General features: G+C 36.6%; 1 protein-coding gene across 1 annotated transcript in view; it reads right to left on the reverse strand.

The window, feature by feature from the left end:
• Positions 1–18,643, reverse strand: part of BANK1 (B cell scaffold protein with ankyrin repeats 1) — a gene marked incomplete at both ends in the record, with an annotated part of 320,108 nt that overhangs the window by 46,294 nt on the left and 255,171 nt on the right. Inside the window, 2 exons of the mRNA XM_080697739.1 lie at positions 637–948; positions 5,431–5,506. Of these exons, the coding sequence (XP_080553865.1) occupies positions 637–948; positions 5,431–5,506 (388 nt within the window). The remainder of the gene's footprint in view (positions 1–636; positions 949–5,430; positions 5,507–18,643) is intronic.

An 18,643-nucleotide genomic window follows, 5' to 3' on the forward strand; every position in this document is an offset into this window, starting at 1 on the left:
GAACCCTTCTACCTCCGGGCTACACTCCCAGACCTATTTTTTATATTTTATTTGGAAACAGGGTCTCTTAAGCCAGTGAAGCTGGCTTCGAACCTGCGCGATCCTCTTGTCTCCACCTCCCAAGCGCTGGGATTACAAGTGTGCGCCACCACGCCAGGCAGGACAAAAATATTTTTATAAAGCAATATTGTCATTACTTTTCCAGAGGATGCCTGAGGCTCACTTTATGTGCAGAACTACAAACTCCTTCCAGGTTTTATTTTTTACATTCCTAAAGCATTTTATGAGACTTTATTACAGAAGAAATAAAGGAAGGAAGGGTATAAGACAGGAAAGAAAATGAGGAAAGGAAGGAAGGAAGGAAGGAAGGAAGGAAGGGAGGGAGGGAGGGAGGGAGGAAGGAAGGAAGGAAGGAAGGAAGGAAGGAAGGAAGGAAGGAGTGGTGGGTATTTCTTGCTTCACTGTCTGGGCCCTAGTTGTTAAAGAACAGGAGTGAAGTTGCTTTTGGTTTCCAAAGCTGATATTATCTGCATAAATTCACTACTGCACTATATGCTATAAAATCCTGTAAAAAGTCAGCTTGCTTGCTTGCTTACTTTCTTTTCTTTTTCTTTCTTCTTTTAACTTTAAACTTACTTTGTAACATGAAGTGAGGTTTTTCCAGTTGGAAGGCAGCGCACACAGTCCGAGGTGGGGGGAGAGGTGGTCTGCAGCAGGTGAGTGGCTCTTGTGGATTATTTTCTGGAGCAATCCCAGGAATGAACACATACAAGTCGTCATACTGGTCCTCGAAGCCTCCGCTGCTGTGGGCCTCGAGTGGGCTGAGCTTAGCCTTGGTGCCAGGTTCATTTTCTGTTCCTTCCCAGGCCCTTTCTGCAGCCTCTGCACTGTCTGCACTCTGTCCACACAGCTTCTCGCTTTCATTATGAAACGCTGGAAGCTGGGTGGCTGTTTATGAAAAGATTGTATAACTTCATTTAAATACACCATCTGGAAGCATCTCATATTTTGTAAATTTGTACAGAAGTTGTAGTACTGTTAATAAAATTTTTTATGACCCAATATAGTAGAAAGCTTTTAACTGAAAACTTTTACCAAGCAGTAATTTCTGGGATTTAAAAATATTTACCCAATGAACTGTCAAAGCTCCTTTCTGTCTTATTACATCAGTGTAAGACCCACTCAGGCATAAAATAATATTTTCATTCTTTGACTATTTTTTAGCAGAATAATGTCTTTAATAGCATTATTGATTTTTATTACAAAACAGTACAACTAAGCTACTAAAATAAGTAATAAGCAAAGATGGAAAGATAAAAGAAAAAACAAATCTTGATTTGCTCGTAAATAATAAATACAAATGAATCTATGACCCTTATCTAGTTATTATTTTAATGTTTATTATATGTAATATAATGTCATTATAGATATGTTATTCTTTATAATTTATTATAATAAATTTGCTAAAGGCACTATATTAATTCTTTCATTTGGAAAAATGTTAAAGTTTTTTATGGCAAAGGCATTCAAATCACCAGTAAAAGGTGTGTCTTTCAGAGACTTTTCGCCACCCGTAGAATACAGTCTATCCTGAAATTAATGCTTCAGTTACATTCCTCCCACTCTAGGAACCATGACATCATTTATTTTTTATATTATACAAAATAAATGTTCTTTATCCATTCAGGAAAAACAAAGAAAAATTTCATCAGAATGATGAAATTATGTCATTTGCAGGAAAACAGATGGAATTTGAGAGCATCATGTTGAGTGAAATAAGCCAGACACAGAAAGTCAAGTCAAATCTTCTCATATGTGAAAGCTAGAGAGAAAAACAGGGGAGTGGAGGATCTGATACAGTAGAAGGGCCATGAATACAGGAAGTCAGATGTAGGGAGAGAGGAAAGGAAGGTGGTGGGGAATGAATTTGACCAAATTATGTTATGTGGTGTAGAAGTATGTTAAATGAGCCCCGATATTATGTACAATGATAGTTCACCAATAAAATGCAAAAATATTAGAATGTAATATCTTTAAGTATTAAAAACTTTAATAAAAATTTCTTTTGTAAAAATCTTTTCTATATTAAAGAGTCAAAGAAATTTAAGTTAAACTTTTTGAACTTTAAACAGACTTTGAAACCTCTGTAACTGAATTTGAATATGCGAGTTGTGGTCATTTTTAGTGCAAATAATTGTTTTTAAATGTTGCTAAACTAAAATGTAGCTAAAAAATCATATAGCAGACTGTAGAGAAAAAACTGTTTTAAATAAAGAATTATACTACACATTTTTTGTAGCAACAGGAGAAAATCAGTCATAGAAAAATGATGCCCATGATGGTACCACATATTACTAGATGGAGTTTTCTTTTTTCTTTGATTTCATATGAGGAAGGAAAAAAAATAAAAATTTTAGTACTAGAACTGATTCAACACTTTAGTTCCTATCAGAAAAACACATTTTTTACACATTTTTGAATGATCTGTCCACACAGATCTCATTTGTCTTTCTACTTCTAACACCAAAACACCCAGGAATATAGTGGATCCATGATATGCAGATGGAGGAGATGATAAAAAGACTGGAAAGAAATTATTGCTCAGGCTAGCAAAGATGCTTCACTATGTCAGTCTGTGCAAACCAGACATCAACTTGGAATTATATTCACACCCTAGGAAATGACTTGCAGCCGAAGTTTTATTTGTGTATTCAGTGTTTCTTGACACTGACTAAGCAAGAGTCTCCTTGGTCTTGTCAAGTATGCCCAAACCTGGAATCCAGCCCTGGGAAGTTAGATTTAATGGGCCATGGGTTTTAGCATGCGTCACAGTACTGGGGATGCCAAGGGACATCTGCTGACTTAGGGTGCTCTAATCTTCACTCCTTTTCCTGTGGAAATCTGAAGGTTGAGTACACTTATATCGTTTCATATATAAGAGAGCTCCCAGTATCAAACTGTAGAAATGAGGTTTTTCTTCACAAAGAACTGAAATAATGTTTCATCATTGTAGGCCATCCTTCTCAGAATTGAATATTATGATAAATATTAGCCAATATCATTGATGGTCTTCATCATCATCTCTATTATCATTGAAAATAACAAGATATTTAACCTTAAGACTTGGTGCATTAATTTAATATTTAGCATTTGTGTTTGTGTGTGTTCTGCATTAATGTTTGAAGGAGTTCACTGATTTTGTCAAAACAGTCTAGTTAAGCATTGCATTAAATTTGATTTGATTTGCAGATCAGCCTGTCGTTTGGGAAAATTGTGCTCAAGTGTTTAAGTGGCCATTGTTTATGCACTGTTATAGGTGCTGCGGATATGGTCAAAACAATGAACAAAACAAGACCTGGTCCCTTTCTGTGTATATTTTCAAAGAAGAAAGGCCATAAACCAGAAGCCAGATAAATAATATATAATGTTAATGATACTAAGTACAATGAAGAAAAAGAGCAGGGAAAGGGAAATCAAGAATAAAAGGAGAGCCAGGAGTGGTGGCGCATGCTTATAATCCCAGTATTTGGAGGCTTAGATAGGAGGATTGCAGGTTCAAGGCCAGCCTGAGTACCAAAATAAAATATACAAAAAGGGCTGGAGATATAGCCTAGTGGTAGTCTACCTAGTTCCATCACCAAAAGAGAAAAAGGAAGAATAAAGGTAGCACATGGGGTCATGCTCTGAAGGAAGAAGTGATGAAGTGAGTTGTGTGGGCCACGGAGGAAAAGTGCGCAGTGGGGCAAAGGCCGCAGACACCCTGAAGTAGAAGCATGCCTAGAGCGGGGAGGTCAGTGTGGCCACAAATAAGAGTGGCCAGAGAGAGGACTAGAAAGGTCAGCTGGGGCCTTGTAGGTGACAGACAGGATTATGAGTCAAATGAGAAGTCAATGGAGGACTTGGAACAGAAGAGTGATTAATTCCTTCATGAAGCCAAGAATGTGACAGGTGACAAAAGTGGGCGCTAATATAGGGTTTTCCTCTCTCCCTCCCTCCCTATCTCCTTCCCTCCCTTTCCCCAAGGTTGAACGCTGGGCATTCTACTTCTGAGTTACAATCCCAGCCCTTTTTAAACATTTTTATCTTGAAACATGTTCTAAGTTGCTGAGAGTCTCAAAAAATTCCCGAGGCTGGTTGCAAACCTGTGATCCTCCTTTCTCAGCTTCTCAGGTACTGAGATTACAGGTGTGTGCCCCATGCCTGGCTACAGGGGTTCATAATAGCAGCATGCTATTGACATTTTGAATTCTCTGTGGTGAGGAGCTCTCTGGAACATTCTAGGATATTTAGTAGCATTCCTAGTGTCTTATCCAATAAATACCAGTTAGCAAACCATCATTCCCAAGCAATGACAAAAACAACAACAACAAAAAAACCCAACTTCTGTTCAGTGTCAAATTAGTAATGTAAGGGGAAATGAATAGCCCTCCATTGAGAATAACTGTACAATAATCCATGGGAGATCAGAGGACAGTGTGGACTAGATAAAGAACAACAGAAAAGGGCGAGAAATGATTGGATGCTGGCAATATTCTAAAGGCAGAGTCACAAGTATTATATAATAGATTGGGTATATGGTACCTAAGAACGAGAAAGTAGAAAAGCCAAAGGTGACTTCAAGGGTTTGAGACTTACTTGAAGAATGCAAGGAGGGGGTTTTCACTTGCTGAGATGGGGAAGTCAGAAGGTGGAGAAATTTGGGAGTGATATGAACCAGGGATTTTAGAAATGTTGGCTATAGCTGCCCATTAAAAATGTGGTAAAGATGTTGAACAAGCCATTGTGTGCTCCAGAAACCTGGTATAGGTACGTAGTAGCATGCTGAACTGGTATTTAACACTAGAACATAGAATTACAAGCTGGGCAAGCACCTAAAATCTCAGCACTTGGAAGTCTAAGACAGGAGGATAGCATATTCGAAGCCAGCCTCAAGCAACTTAGCTCTCACCAACTTGACAAGATCCTGGTTCAAATAAAAAATGAAACTGGGCTTGAAGTATAGCTCAGAAGTAGAAGACCTTTGGGTTCAATCCCCAGAACCACATGAAAAAAATAGATATAATTACATGTGTTAGTTATAGCAGGGATAACTCCAGGGATTGTCCTAGTCTAAAGTTCTCATTTTCCAGCTAAGAAAAATTGAAGGTTTCCAAAGAATATGATTTTGTTTTGAAAAAGAAAAAGACTTGAAAAATATTGTGTAAAATGGAAAAATATATGAGGCTGACTTGTATATTTCTTCTGGGTAGGAAAACCAGTGTTTGATTATTGGATCTTGAACTTATTAGAAGCATTTAAATGAGAAAATATAGTAGCTATTGTATTACAGAGTAAAAGATTCAGTTAATCACTGTCCCACATCCTTTTCAGTCAGGCACATATACCATAATATAAAAGTGACATAAATACATAACATGTAGGAGAACTTACAGGGAGAATATGTAGAAAATGAGATAATATCCTCTTCAGAGTCATTTTCTTGCTCATCATTCCTAATTTCTTGAATCTAAAAAAATGAATTAAAATTTTAATAAAGTACATTCATCTTAATAAATCTTCATCTCGTTTCCGTAGAAATAAGAAATAGTAGCTGAATGTGGTGGTGCACACCTATAATCCAGTACTTAGGAGGCTGAGAACCAGCCTCAAGCAACCTAGAAAGATCCTGTTTCAAAACAAAAAATAAAAAATGCTTGGGGTGTGGCTCAGAGGTAGAACACCCTTGGTTCAATCCACAGAAACACAGGAGAGAATGAGAGCGAGAGAGAGGGAGAGAGAGGGAGAGAGGGGGGGGAGAGGGGGGAGGGAGGGAGGGAGGGAGAGAGAGAGAGAAAGAGAGAGAAAGAGGGAGAGAAAGGGAGCGCACAATCATTTTTAAGTTTTGATTAAACACGTTAACTATCATGTATAGATTTTAGTGTTTCCTGCTTACTGTCTGGAAAGGAGGTGCAGTGTTTGTGTACAACTGCTCAATGACATAGAGTAGTAAGTAACAAGTGCAAAACTACAAGAGTTGTACTAAAAATAAGTTGTTTTAAAAGTGAATTTCCAGGTGATTAGTCAAATAATTTATAATTTTGTCTTAATAAAGATTTTAGAAAAGATCAGACAATTTGCTCTGTAGTAGAAGTGTTCATATTAATACATTTAAAATTTTATAGTAGCCTTGGTTAAGCAAAGGCATTTGACTTGCATACTGACCTCATCAATTTGGCTTATCATCCACTTTGGCCATTGGAATTCCAGTGGCATTTATTCATTTTATTTTGTTTTGTTTTGTTTTGTTTTTAAACTAATGCTATTCAGAGAAACAACATGGTATTTATTTTCCAGTTTTTTTTTTTTTTTTTTTTTTTTGCGGTATTGGGGATGGAACCCAGGGGCATTCTACCTCCAAGCTATACCCCTAGCCCTACTTTTTAGTCTTTATTTTGAAACAGGGTCTCACTGAGTTGCAAAGGGCCTCACTAAGTAGTAGCTGAAGCTGTCCTTGAACCTCGATTCTCCTGTAACCTCAGCTGGGATTACAAGCATGTGCTACCATACTCAGCTTCCAGTGGAATCTTAAAAATAAAAATCCCTCTGGTATTATTTTAGTGAGCCTGATACAGTAATTCTCTTTGTACTTAAATTTTGTTCTACCCTTGGTGAACTCTACTAAATGCTAACATAAAAAAAAATTATTCAGCTTAATATGGGAATTGACACATTAAATGGCATGTGCATGCTTTTAGTATTAAATCACTCTTTAATATAGCTATTCTTCGTTTCCAATTAGCCAAACTGGTATATTCAATAACAAAAGTAAAAAATATATTTAAAAAAATCCAAGCCGGGCGTAGTGGCGCATGCTTGTAATCCCCGTGCTTGGGAGGCGGAGACAGGACGATCACGCAGGTTCAAGGCCAGCTGCACTGGCTTAAGAGACCCTGTTTCCAAATAAAAAAGTATAAAAATAGGTCTGGGAGCTTAGCCCGGAGGTAGTAGGTCTTCCAGGACCCCCCTCCCCGAAAAAAAAAAATCCAAAGTGTTCTCAAAACCACATAAAGGAACTTTTTGCTAATTGAAAATCAGGAGTGGTTTTCACACATTTGAGGAATTATGAAAATTCTCTATATATTGTTCACAAGCCTAAGCACTATTAGTTTAAAAGTCACTGTAATGTGACTATAAAGTGACATTAATGACAGGTATACAGATGTAGTGTACACATTGAAGTTGAATCCTAATGGAATAATTTTTCTGTGATAATTTAAGCCATATGATATTTGCACAAACAGCAAACAACCAAAATCCAAGAATGTCCCAAAGGAACCTCCAAATTTTATTTTATTTTATTTATTTATTTTTTATAAGTGGAACATATTGAAAGAGGTGTACATTTAGATTGTGCTTCATGTCCTTCCCCCTCCATTTCCCTTCCCCCCTCCCAATAGAGAGTGTCCAGGTAAACCATGTTTTATTTTGCTATTACACATATTCGTATGTAGCTCCTCCATTGAACAACCTCAGCTTTCTTCCTCTCCTATCCTTCCATTCAAGCTTTGTTGAGATTTCCCCTCCATCATCTGGAGTCCCTCTGGTATTACCACTACTCCCTAGCTTGGGCATATTAGAGGAAACATATGTCCCTTCTCTTTCTGTGCTTGACTAATCTCACTTAACACAATGTTCTCTAGTTCCTTCCATCTTCTTGCAAATGCTATTATTTTATTCTTCTTTATAGCTGAATAGAATTCCATTGTGTGTATTTTCCATAATTTTGCAATCCATTCATCTGTTGATGGAGATCTAGGTTGGTTCCATATTTTGGCTATTACAAACTGTGCTTTTATGAACATGGGTATGCATATGTTAATGTAGTTCTCTGATTTCAACCCCTTTGAAAAGATACCCAAGAGTGGTATAGCTGGATCAAATGGTGGATCTATTCTCAGTTTTCTAAGGAATCTCCACACTGATCTCCATAGTGGCCGAACTACTCTGCACTCCCACCAACAGTGTAAAAGAGTTTCTCTTTCCCCACATCCTTGCCAGCAATTGTTTGATTTCTTTGTTTGCCACTCTGATTGGGGTTAGATGGAATCTCAGCGTAGTTTTGATTTGCATCTCCCTGATGGCTAGTGATGTTGAATATCTTTTCATGTGTCTATTGGCCCTTTGTATCTCTTCTTTTGTGAAATGTCTATTCATTTCAGTTTCCCATTTCTTGATTTTTTTTTTTTTTTGCCAGTGTAGTCTTTTGAGCTCTTTGTATATTCTGGATATTATCCCCCTATCAGAGTGATGGCTGGTAAAGATCTTCTCCCATTCTGTAGGCTTCCTCTTTAGGTTCTTGATGATTTCCTTTGATGAGAAGAAACTTTTTATTTTGAAGAGATCCCACTTATTAATTCCTGCTTTAATTTCCTGCACTTTGGAGGTCTTATTGAGAAAGTTACTCCCTGTGCCTATATGTTGGAGTGTAGATCCTATGCCTTTCTCTAATAACTTCACAGTCTCTGGTCTAATTTCTAAGTCTTTGATCCATCTCGAGTTGATTCCTGTGCATGGTGAGAAGTAAGGATTCAGATCCAACTTTCTACAAATGGATAGCCAGTTCTCCCAGCACCATTTGTTGAAAAGGCTGTCTTTTCTTCAGCATATGAGTTTGGCCCCTTTGTCAAAGATCAATTGATCATTTAAAAAATAGCCTCGTTTAACTGATCTGAGTATTTCCACAATTATTAATAAATTAATTATTAATAAATTAATAAAGTATTAATTTATTAATAACATACTCATGCTATGCAGAGAATAACTGTTTGATCAGGAGTTAAATTATCTTTAGAAATAGTTACACTAAGAATAAAAGTTCCTTTCTTGAGTTCCTTAACACAATCATATTTGAAAAGCATGCTAGCTTTAGTGATGTATTAATAACTTCAATAAAACTAATGACAAAAAATGTGAACTTTGGAGTTAATTTTAAAATATACCACTGATTTATAATATTTTTGTGGTGTGTGGTACTGGGGATTAAATTTAAGGGCATTCAACTTCTGAGCTATATCCTTAGCCTTTTTATTTTATTTTTTTTAAATTTTGAAACAGGGTCTCATTAGATTGCTGAGGGCCTTGATAATTGCTGAGGCTGGTTTTGAACCTGTGATTCTCCTGTCTCAGCCTCCCAAGTATTGGGATTACAAATATGCACCACCAAGCCCCGCTAGAGCTTTATAATTTATTAGCTGAGTGAGATTGAACAAGATACTCTAAACTTCAATATTCTATACTGCAAGATGTATCTAGTGATGTCTTATGGAATTGGTTTGCTGGGGGGTTAAATCAGAATAATGAAGCAAAACATATATCTTATCTACCATACCAGAAGTACTCATACTGTAATTTGTTCATGTTAGATTTCTTCCTTCATGTGAAATACAGATTTATTTTTAAGCAAATATGGTTTCTTTTTCTCAGGCTGGAGTCTGACTTCATTTATGCGGCAAGTCTTTAAGCAGGCTTACTATATGCTAAGTACCTGTTGACATAAATAATTAAAAAACTAAAAAAATTTACAATTACATTGTCAAAATATCACATTTTCATCTAAATAAAAATAAAAATAATAAAATTACTGTAATATAATATTTTATGTACTAACATACACTGTTCTTATAGGTGAAATAGAGAAATAATAAAAAACTGGTCAAATAATTAGGGCAAAAGCATTGCTTTTTGGGTGGGGAGAGTGATGTTATCTTAATACTTGCATTGAATTTCACTTGCTTAGATAAAAGATCAAGCTTTAATGACAAAATATACTAGCAAACAATTAATGTAATGGTATATAGTAGTTAAGACAGCCTTGAAAGCACACATTTAGTGAAATTAAATATTAATTCATTATCAAAATTAAACCAAAAAGAGAACTTCTTGTTGCCTGAGGTATATATATATATAAAGCTCCACATGGCTATGGCATCTGGTCCTGCACAAATTGATCATAATATTCTGATTTTTAGAGAGTGAATAAAAAAAAATCTTCAAATGGCAGTTGGTTTCCAAAGTGTTTTATGAGATTCTGAAGATACCGTAATTGGCCCAACTCTTTCCGGTGTTACATGGTTTGTGGTTTTGATTATACAAGATTTGATGAGTTTTGAAAGCATAGAGTGAAGGAAATTCTCTAATGATCATGATGTACATTAACAAACATATCAAAGTCAATCATTAAGCCAAACATGAAAAGGAGAGAGGGAGAGGGAATGGAGCAGGAATTGGGTAAGGACTAATTAAGTTGTGTATGCATGTGTGCCTCCACCATCTTGTACCCCATTAAGATTTATGACTACATTGCACCAATACAAATCTTTTATTTTTTAAAAAAAGAAAGTATATAGCAGTTTGTGAAATGAGAGTAAGAAGAGAAGAATGTGTTTGAAGAGTTACAAATTGATGCTGTGACATTTTGTTAATATCCCAAATAAATGTACTAGGCTAAAGAATCTGAGCTAATATCTTAATGGAAAAATGAAGATTTTTAAAAATTAAATGTTAAGAAGAATGACCAATGCCATACCTAAGCTATGAATAAAAGCAAACATAGTCTCAAAAATAAAGCTTTAGCCACTCAGTAGGAGTGTAAAATCTTCACTTTAATTACATCTGCCACTGTTTCTCTTGAGGCCATCTTGGAACATGGCCTAAAGCCAGATTCATATAATTTCCCAGGAATGTTTCCTTTTATATTTTAGAAATTCGAATGCTGAGTGTAAAACCTAAATAGGAACCCTCCCTATGATTAAAAGAGAATGAAGAATTATAAAATAAACGTGGAGTGGTTAAATTCAGGGAGAAAAAGGGATTTTTCTTAATATGGGTAAGAATTCCATCAAATAAACTGAGTATGTATGCTATATTTTTCAAATTGGATATTTTATACAGAGTTACAGTGATAAAAAGATACTTTAACCAGGTGGATAAAGTCCTATTCTCTCAATGGAAAATTCTGTTTTCTGTTTTCTTTCTTCTTTTTTTTTTTTTTTTTTTTGGTGTGTGTGTGTGTGTGTGTGTGTGTGTGTGTTTTACCAGGGGTTGAACCCAGAGGCATTCTACTTCTTGGCAATACCACCAGCCTTGTTATGAAACAGGGTATTAGTTGATTCCTGAGAGTCTTGCTAAATTGCTGAGGCTGTCTTCAAAATTGTGAACCTTCTGGTTCAGCCTACCATGTACTGGGATTACAGAAATGCACCACCCAACTCCAATGAAATTTCCATTTTCTAATGAGACCAACATGGACAATTTGGTGAAGCAGAAGGATTAGGTGCTAAGAGATCAAGTAATGGTTTCATCCCCTCATTTGTGGTAAGGGAGAAAGGAAGAAATGGAAACTGAATTGAAACCTACTCCCTCAAATTTAGAACAGAATTGAAACAGTTTAGCCTTTGAGGGAGTAGGTCTCAATTCAGCTACCATTTTTTTTCTTTCATCCTTGCTATAAATGAGGGGATGAAACCATCACTTGAATTCTTTGTATATTCTAGATATTAGTCCTTTATCAGAGGAGTAGATGGCAAAGAATTCTCATTTTGTCAGCTATCTCTTGAGGTTTTTGATAGCTTCCTTTGCTGCACAGAAGTTTTTCAGTTTAATGTAATCTCACATATTAATCCTTGTTTTAATTTCTTGGGCCTTTGGGGTCTTATTGAGGAAGTTTTTTATTAGTGACTATATGTTGAAATATTGGTTATATGCCCTCTTCAAGTAATTGCAGTTTCTGCTCTAATTTTCAGGTCTTTTCAGATCTTTGATCCATCTTGAATTGACTCTTGTGCAAGGTAAGAAAGTGGAACTTATTTCTTTTTTTTTTTTTTTTTTTGGTGGTACTGGGGTTCCTGGAAGCCCTTCTATCTCCGGACTACACTCCCAGACCTATTTTTACATTTTTATTTGGAAACAGGGTCTCCTAAACCAGCGCGCGCACGGCTGGCTTCGAACCTGCGCGATCCTCCTGTCTCTGCCTCCCAAGCGCGGGGATTACAAGCGTGCGCCACCACGCCCGGCGAAAGTGGAACTTATTTCAATTTTTCTACATATGATAACCAGTTTTGTCAACACTATTTGTTAATAAAAAAGCTATCTTTTTCCCCAGCATATGTTTTTGACCCTTTTGTCAAAAATTAATTTGTTGTTCATGAATTTGTTTCTGAATCTTCTATCCTGCTCTATTAGTCTGTATGTCTTCTTTTGTGCCAAATTCCACACTATTTTTATTAATATGATTCTGTAGTATAATTTAAAGTCAGGTATTGTGATGCCTTCTGCATAGTTCTTATTTCTGAGAATTGTTTTGACTATTTTGGGTCTTTTGTTTTTTCATATGACCCTAAGGACTTATTTTTCTAGTTCTGTGAAGAATGACCATGGTATTTTAATAGAGATTGCACTGAATCTGTAGATTACTTTGGAAAGATGGCCAGTTTGATAATATTCATTCTGTCTATCCAAGAGCATGAGAAATCCTTCTACTTTAGAAGACATCTTCTTTGATTTCTTCCTTTAGTGCCTTACATTTTTCATTGTAGAGGTCTTTTATCTCCTTGGTTATATTTATTCCTAATTATTTATTATTTTTGAGGTTATTGTGAATAGAATTGTTTTCTGTATTTCTTTTTCAGTGAATTTATGGATGGCTTCAGATTTTTTCAGATTAATTTTGTACCCAGACAATCAAGTCACTTCCAAAAATAAACCACAAATAACCCAATCAAAAAATGAGCAATAAACTAAGTAAACATTTCACAAAAGAATATATACAAATGGCCAATAAATATATAAAAAAATTTCCAACATCATTACCAATCAGAGACATGCAGATCAAAACTACCCTGAAATTCATAATTATCAATATATGGAACCAGCCAAAATGTCTATCAACCCATGAATGGATTACAAAATTATAAGATATACATACAGTGGAATTCTACTCAACCATAAAGGACAAAATTATGTAATTTGTAGGGAAATGGATGAAACTGGAGAATATTATGCCAAGTGAGATTGGTCAGTCACAAAAAGTAAAAGGGTGGATGTTTTCCTTTATGTGTGAAAGCAAGGGAGAAATTGGGACACAGGACGGGCTCCAGACGAAGGAGGAGAATCCTCAGTGGAGTGAAAAAGAGGAGCTAAATGAGAGAAATGGGAGGGAGGAGGAAGACCGAAGAAGCGAACACTTCACTGGACATGATGTACATACAAAATCCTCTCAATGCCAATCAGTGTGAGGTATAGGTAGGTGGGGGAGAGAGAGTAGAGTAGGAGCTGAGCCTTTTTCAAAATAAAAATTGGAAGTAGGATGCCTCTGTGTTCAATGTGGACACTTTTTCAAGCAAAATTTGTAATGTTTTTGTTTTGTTTTGTTCAATGAGTGCTGTGTGCACATATGCCTCTGTCATCCTGAACATCATGATGTGTGATTACAGAGCACCAATAAAATAAGAAGTTAATGAAGTACTGCGCTCCTGATGCTGGCATCTCTGGCTCTCACATGTGCTCATCCCAGGCTCTTCTCTCACTCTGAGGCCACCCTCTAGTGAACACATAAACACCCTGCTGGGTGTCGTGGCGTACACCTATGATCCCAGTTTGGGTGAGGCTAAGCCTGGAGGACTGCAGGTTGTAGAACAGCCTCAGCAATTTAGCAAGACCCTTAGTCATTTGAAAAGCCCCGTTTTTCAAAATAAAAAGGGCTGAGGGTGTAGCTTGGAAGTAGAATGCCCCTGTGCTCAATACCTAGCACCAAACCAAACCAAAAAAACAAACAAAACCCAAATTCCCACCCCTAAAACCCAAAACACAAGCACACTATGAGTGGTGACTTTCATGGATGTTGGTCCTGATACTTAAGGTTTTTGGCCTTAATTTATATTCACAATGCAACTCTAATACAATTGTTAACTCTAGCTATAGCCCTTCTCTTTTTATTTTTATTTTGAAAGATAGTCTCACTAAATTGCCGAGGCTGGCCTTGAGCCAGTGATCCTCCTGTCTCTCACTCTCAGTGGGATAATAGCTGTGTGCCACCATACCCAGCTGGTATCTCCCCTTTAAAAATATTTTAGCCTTATTTTAATAAAGTTTGTTTATAATCTACCACAGAGACAGTTGAAACTGTCTATGAGGACCAGCACATTACTGAACCATGTACTTGGTTTGATTTTGGCCCTCTCTATCACTAATATGGAAATGTTAAAATTAAAGTCTATTTAGTCGGGTGTGGTGGCGCACGCTTGTAATCCCCATGCTTGGGAGGTGGAGACAGGAGGATGATGCAGGTTCAAAGCCAGCCTTGCTGGCTTAAGAGACTCTGTTTCCAAATAAAAATATAAAATGGGTCTGGGAGTGTAGCCCAGAGGTAGAAGGGTTTCCAGGAACCCCAGTACCACCATAAATAAATAAATAAATAAATAATAAATAAATAAATAAATAAATAAATAAATAAATAAAGTCTATATATTTATTAGGGTTGTATTTCTTAATGTAAAAATAGCTGTGTGCATTTGAAATTATAAGATACTGAGGACTTCCGGGAAGATGGCAACCGAGAAAAGCGGGGCTTAAGAGCCCCGCTAACAACCAATCTCCATTACCACAAAATCAGCGCCTTTCATAGCCAGAAAACACCATCACCAGAGAAACAAAAAAAATCACCAGGCTCCAGAGAGAAAGCGGACTGAGAACAGAGCTCAGAGCCACAGAGGAGATACACCGGCCTCACGCCCGAGGATGCGGCAGCAGCCATACAGCTGGCGGCAGCGGAGAATTCACCGGACGGCTACAGCAAGCCAAGGTGAGCCGCTGCGGAACAGCCAGGCGGGATTTTTCAGCGCAGGGAACATCTAAAGCTCCCACTGGCTGAGCTCAGCACACGCTGCAGGCACTCAGAGTGTAACTCAAAACCAAGAAGAAATAAGCCAGCCTCACGACCAAGGGCGTAGCAGCGGCGCCATATTGCCACCGGCGGCAGCAGCAGTGAATTCACCAAGTCCAGTACAGCTACATCTGCGAACTCAAGAATAGTGAGTCAAATTGCGGGCCACAGAGGAGAAATCCCAGTACTGTAATCCCTGGGACTTGACCCAGTGGGAGAGTGGCGGTGGCAGAGATATCACACCATAGGAGAACGTGCAACCTGGCATCCCCAATAGTTTAAAGCAGCCTCTATTGACTCCCTGGGTCGGAGACTCTGTGATACTACCCAGTAAAGGAGTAGTGGGGTCTGAGATACCACAGACTCGAGATCCAGAGCACCTTAAGTGAAGTCATAGTGACCCAAGGGAAGAACCCAGAGAAGGCACAAACTTCCGAAATCATGGGAAAGAGGAATAACAATGGAGCAATGAATGCCCACAACCCCACAACATCAGAACCCGATAAAACAGAAAATCAAAGATTTCTAGAAGATCAAATCAGGAAAATAACTGTAGAAATAATAGAAGTGTTTGAAAAGAACTCAGAGAGAGGCAAAGAGAGATAAAGGATGCAATTAATGAAGTAAAGGCCTCAATTCAAAGCACAAACAACCAATTAGACCACATGGAGAACAGAATCTCGCTCTTAGAAGATGATCATTCCAAAAATGAACGCATAGTTTCTAATCTAGAAAAAAAAAAATCCGACAGCAGGAATCTGACATTGAAGAAATATGGGCCCATTTCAAGAGAGCTAACCTAAGAATAATTGGAATAGAGGAGGGAAAAGAAGGTGAAACCAAAGGGATCAACAATCTCTTCAAGGAAGTAATAGCAGAAAATTTTCCAGACATAGAGCAAGAGGTTGATACACAGATCCAGAAAACTTATAGAACTCCCTTTAGACAGGATCGGAGAAGAGGATCCCCACGCCACATCATTGTCAAAATGACCAATGTGGAAGCCAAGCAGAGAATCTTAAAGGCAACAAAAACAAAGGGCCAAGTGACATTCAGAGGCAAACCAATTAGAATCACTCCAGACTTCCCAAACCAAGTCATGAGAGCCAGAAGGGCTTGGAGTAACATATTCCAAACTCTGAAAGAAAACAACTTTCAGCCAAAAATTTCCTACCCAGCAAAACTTTCTATCAAATTAGATGGAAAAATAAGAAGCTTCCATGACAAACAGAAACTGAAGGAATTTATGTCTTCAAAACCAGCACTAGAGAAAATACTCAAAGAGATTAACTACAAAGAAGAAATAGGTAACACACACCAGAACCAGAGAAACAAGATTTTTCCATCCAACAGACAACTAAGATTGGTTATCTGTGGATATTCATTATTTATGTTAGTCTTTTACCTATTTCTAAATTGTATTGTTTGCCTTTATTATTATTAATTTTTAGGATTTCTAGTTGGAATATTAATATACCTTCAGATATAGCATTTGGAAATATTTTATCCAATTCTATTAGTAACTTTTAACTCTGTTTACATTGTCTTTGGATATACAATATTTTTTATTTTTTAGGGAGTTTGTATACTCTTCTGTTGCCTGTGCCATTGAAATCATATCTAAGAAATAACTGCCAATTTCAATGTTGTGAGGTTTTATGACCCAGATTTTCTCCTAAAAGTTTATATTCTTAAGATTTATATTTAGGTCGTTTATCTATTTTGAGTTAATACTTGTATATGGGATTAGGTAAGGGTCCAATTTTATTCTTTTTCATGTAATTATTATTTTTCAACAATATTTAGTTAAAAGATTATTATTTCCACCACCAAATGTTCGTGGAAACCTTGTCAAAAATAACTTTATAATATAGGGAAGAATTTAGCTCTAGGTTTGTATTTAACTCCAATGATTTATATATCTGCCTTTAGAACAGTACTACACTGTTTCAATTATTGTAGCTTTATATGGTTTGAAATCAGAAAATATATATCTTCTAGCTTTGTTCTTTTTAGAGATCGTTTTGGGTGTCTAGAGTCCATATTCCATATTAGGATAGATTTTTTCTGAAAAATAAATATATAAATATATGATAGTTTCACCTAAAAAATAGGAAAAAAATATTCTCTGGTAAGAAAGAAAGTAAAAAGAAATATTGAAATGTTATCTTTAAGTCATCAAAACTTGGTATCAGACAAATGAAACTGTTATGTGAGATTATCATCTTTAATTTTGGATAAATTGCTATAAGACTAGATGTCAACCACTAATCCAAGCATGGGAAGGAGGGATGGGGAGGGAATGGGGTGGGGATCGGGTGGGGGCTGACTGGGCGATGTGTGCATGTATGTCTACAAAAGTTTGTATCCCACTATGATGTATGAATACAGTGCACCAATAAAATAAAATAAAATAAAAATAAATTATAAGATACTAAGGAACCTATAGACAACAACTAACTTCATTTCATTTTCTGTTTTTCATACACTAATATTAAAACGTGTCATGCTAAAATGCAGTAATTTGGGCATTTTTTCAATCAAAATTAGTTATTGTTTTTGTTTTGTTTTGTTTTGTACTGGAGATGGAACCCAGGAGCATTACATCTCCAAACTACATTCTTAGTCCTATTTATTTATGTATTTATTTACTTTTTATTTGTTTAGAAACAGAATTTTGTTAGGTTACTTCGAGTCTTGCTACATTGCTGAGGCTGTCCTCAAACTTGTGATTTTCTCATCTCAGCCTCATAATTACTGGAATGACAGAGCTGCACTACCACACCTAGCTTTTTTAAAGATGTTATCTGTAGTCTACACTGCCCAATTGTCTCCTCCCTGGTTCCATTCTTGTAGCTCTTCTTTTCTCACACAATATATTCTTCCTTCAGGATCATATCCACTCCAATCACCCCTAATTTATATTGCCATATTAACCAATCCCAGATATTCAAACTTTCCTGAGATATAGCTTCTAGGATTTAGAAAAGTATTTTAGAAGAAATAGTCATAGAAGCAAAGGGGAAAACCTAGAGAGAAAGATATCAGAAAAATTAGGAGAGAGAGAGTTTCAAGTAGATTACAATGTTAAATGCTTTACCAAAGGTTCAAAAGGAAAGCCCCTAAAACAGTTCACCAGTATTCCAATTAAAGTCTCTGGTGACAATGAGGAGGAGAATTACAATTGAATCCTATGAATTTATACTGGATTGAAAGGCCTCAAAGAGGACAAAGAAACACAGATATACTGTATATTGGGAATGGCAATGTGAAGAAAAATACAGAGCAATTGTACTCAAGACTGGTTTATCAAGAAATGAGTTCAAGGTACCAGCTTCAGAGAGTGTGTGTCATTATAGGCGAAGGCTAACAAGACAGAAGGATCAAACCCACAAAATCACAGGAGGGGAAATAATAAAAATGTTTGAGGCTGAATATCAGCACACTTTCATAACTAGTGGGGAAGACAAGCAGTGTAGACAAGGCAAAATTAAACATGCTTATAAAACAGGAGTGTACTTGAAAAACGCTCTAAGATGGAAAGAAACACACAGTCTTCCCCACAGAGTAGATGGAACAGAAAATTTCACAGTTTAGGTGGCATTCAAGCTGAGTCATAAAGGATAAGTACAGTTTAATCTTCAAAGAGAGCGAAGAAGCAAATTATTGGTGTATGGGCAAACATGATCACAACAGCAGGAAGACTGATTGAGTGGTTTCAGTGTG

Source organism: Muscardinus avellanarius (assembly GCF_963383645.1).
Source record: "Muscardinus avellanarius genome assembly, chromosome: 6".
NCBI lineage: Eukaryota > Metazoa > Chordata > Mammalia > Rodentia > Gliridae > Muscardinus > Muscardinus avellanarius.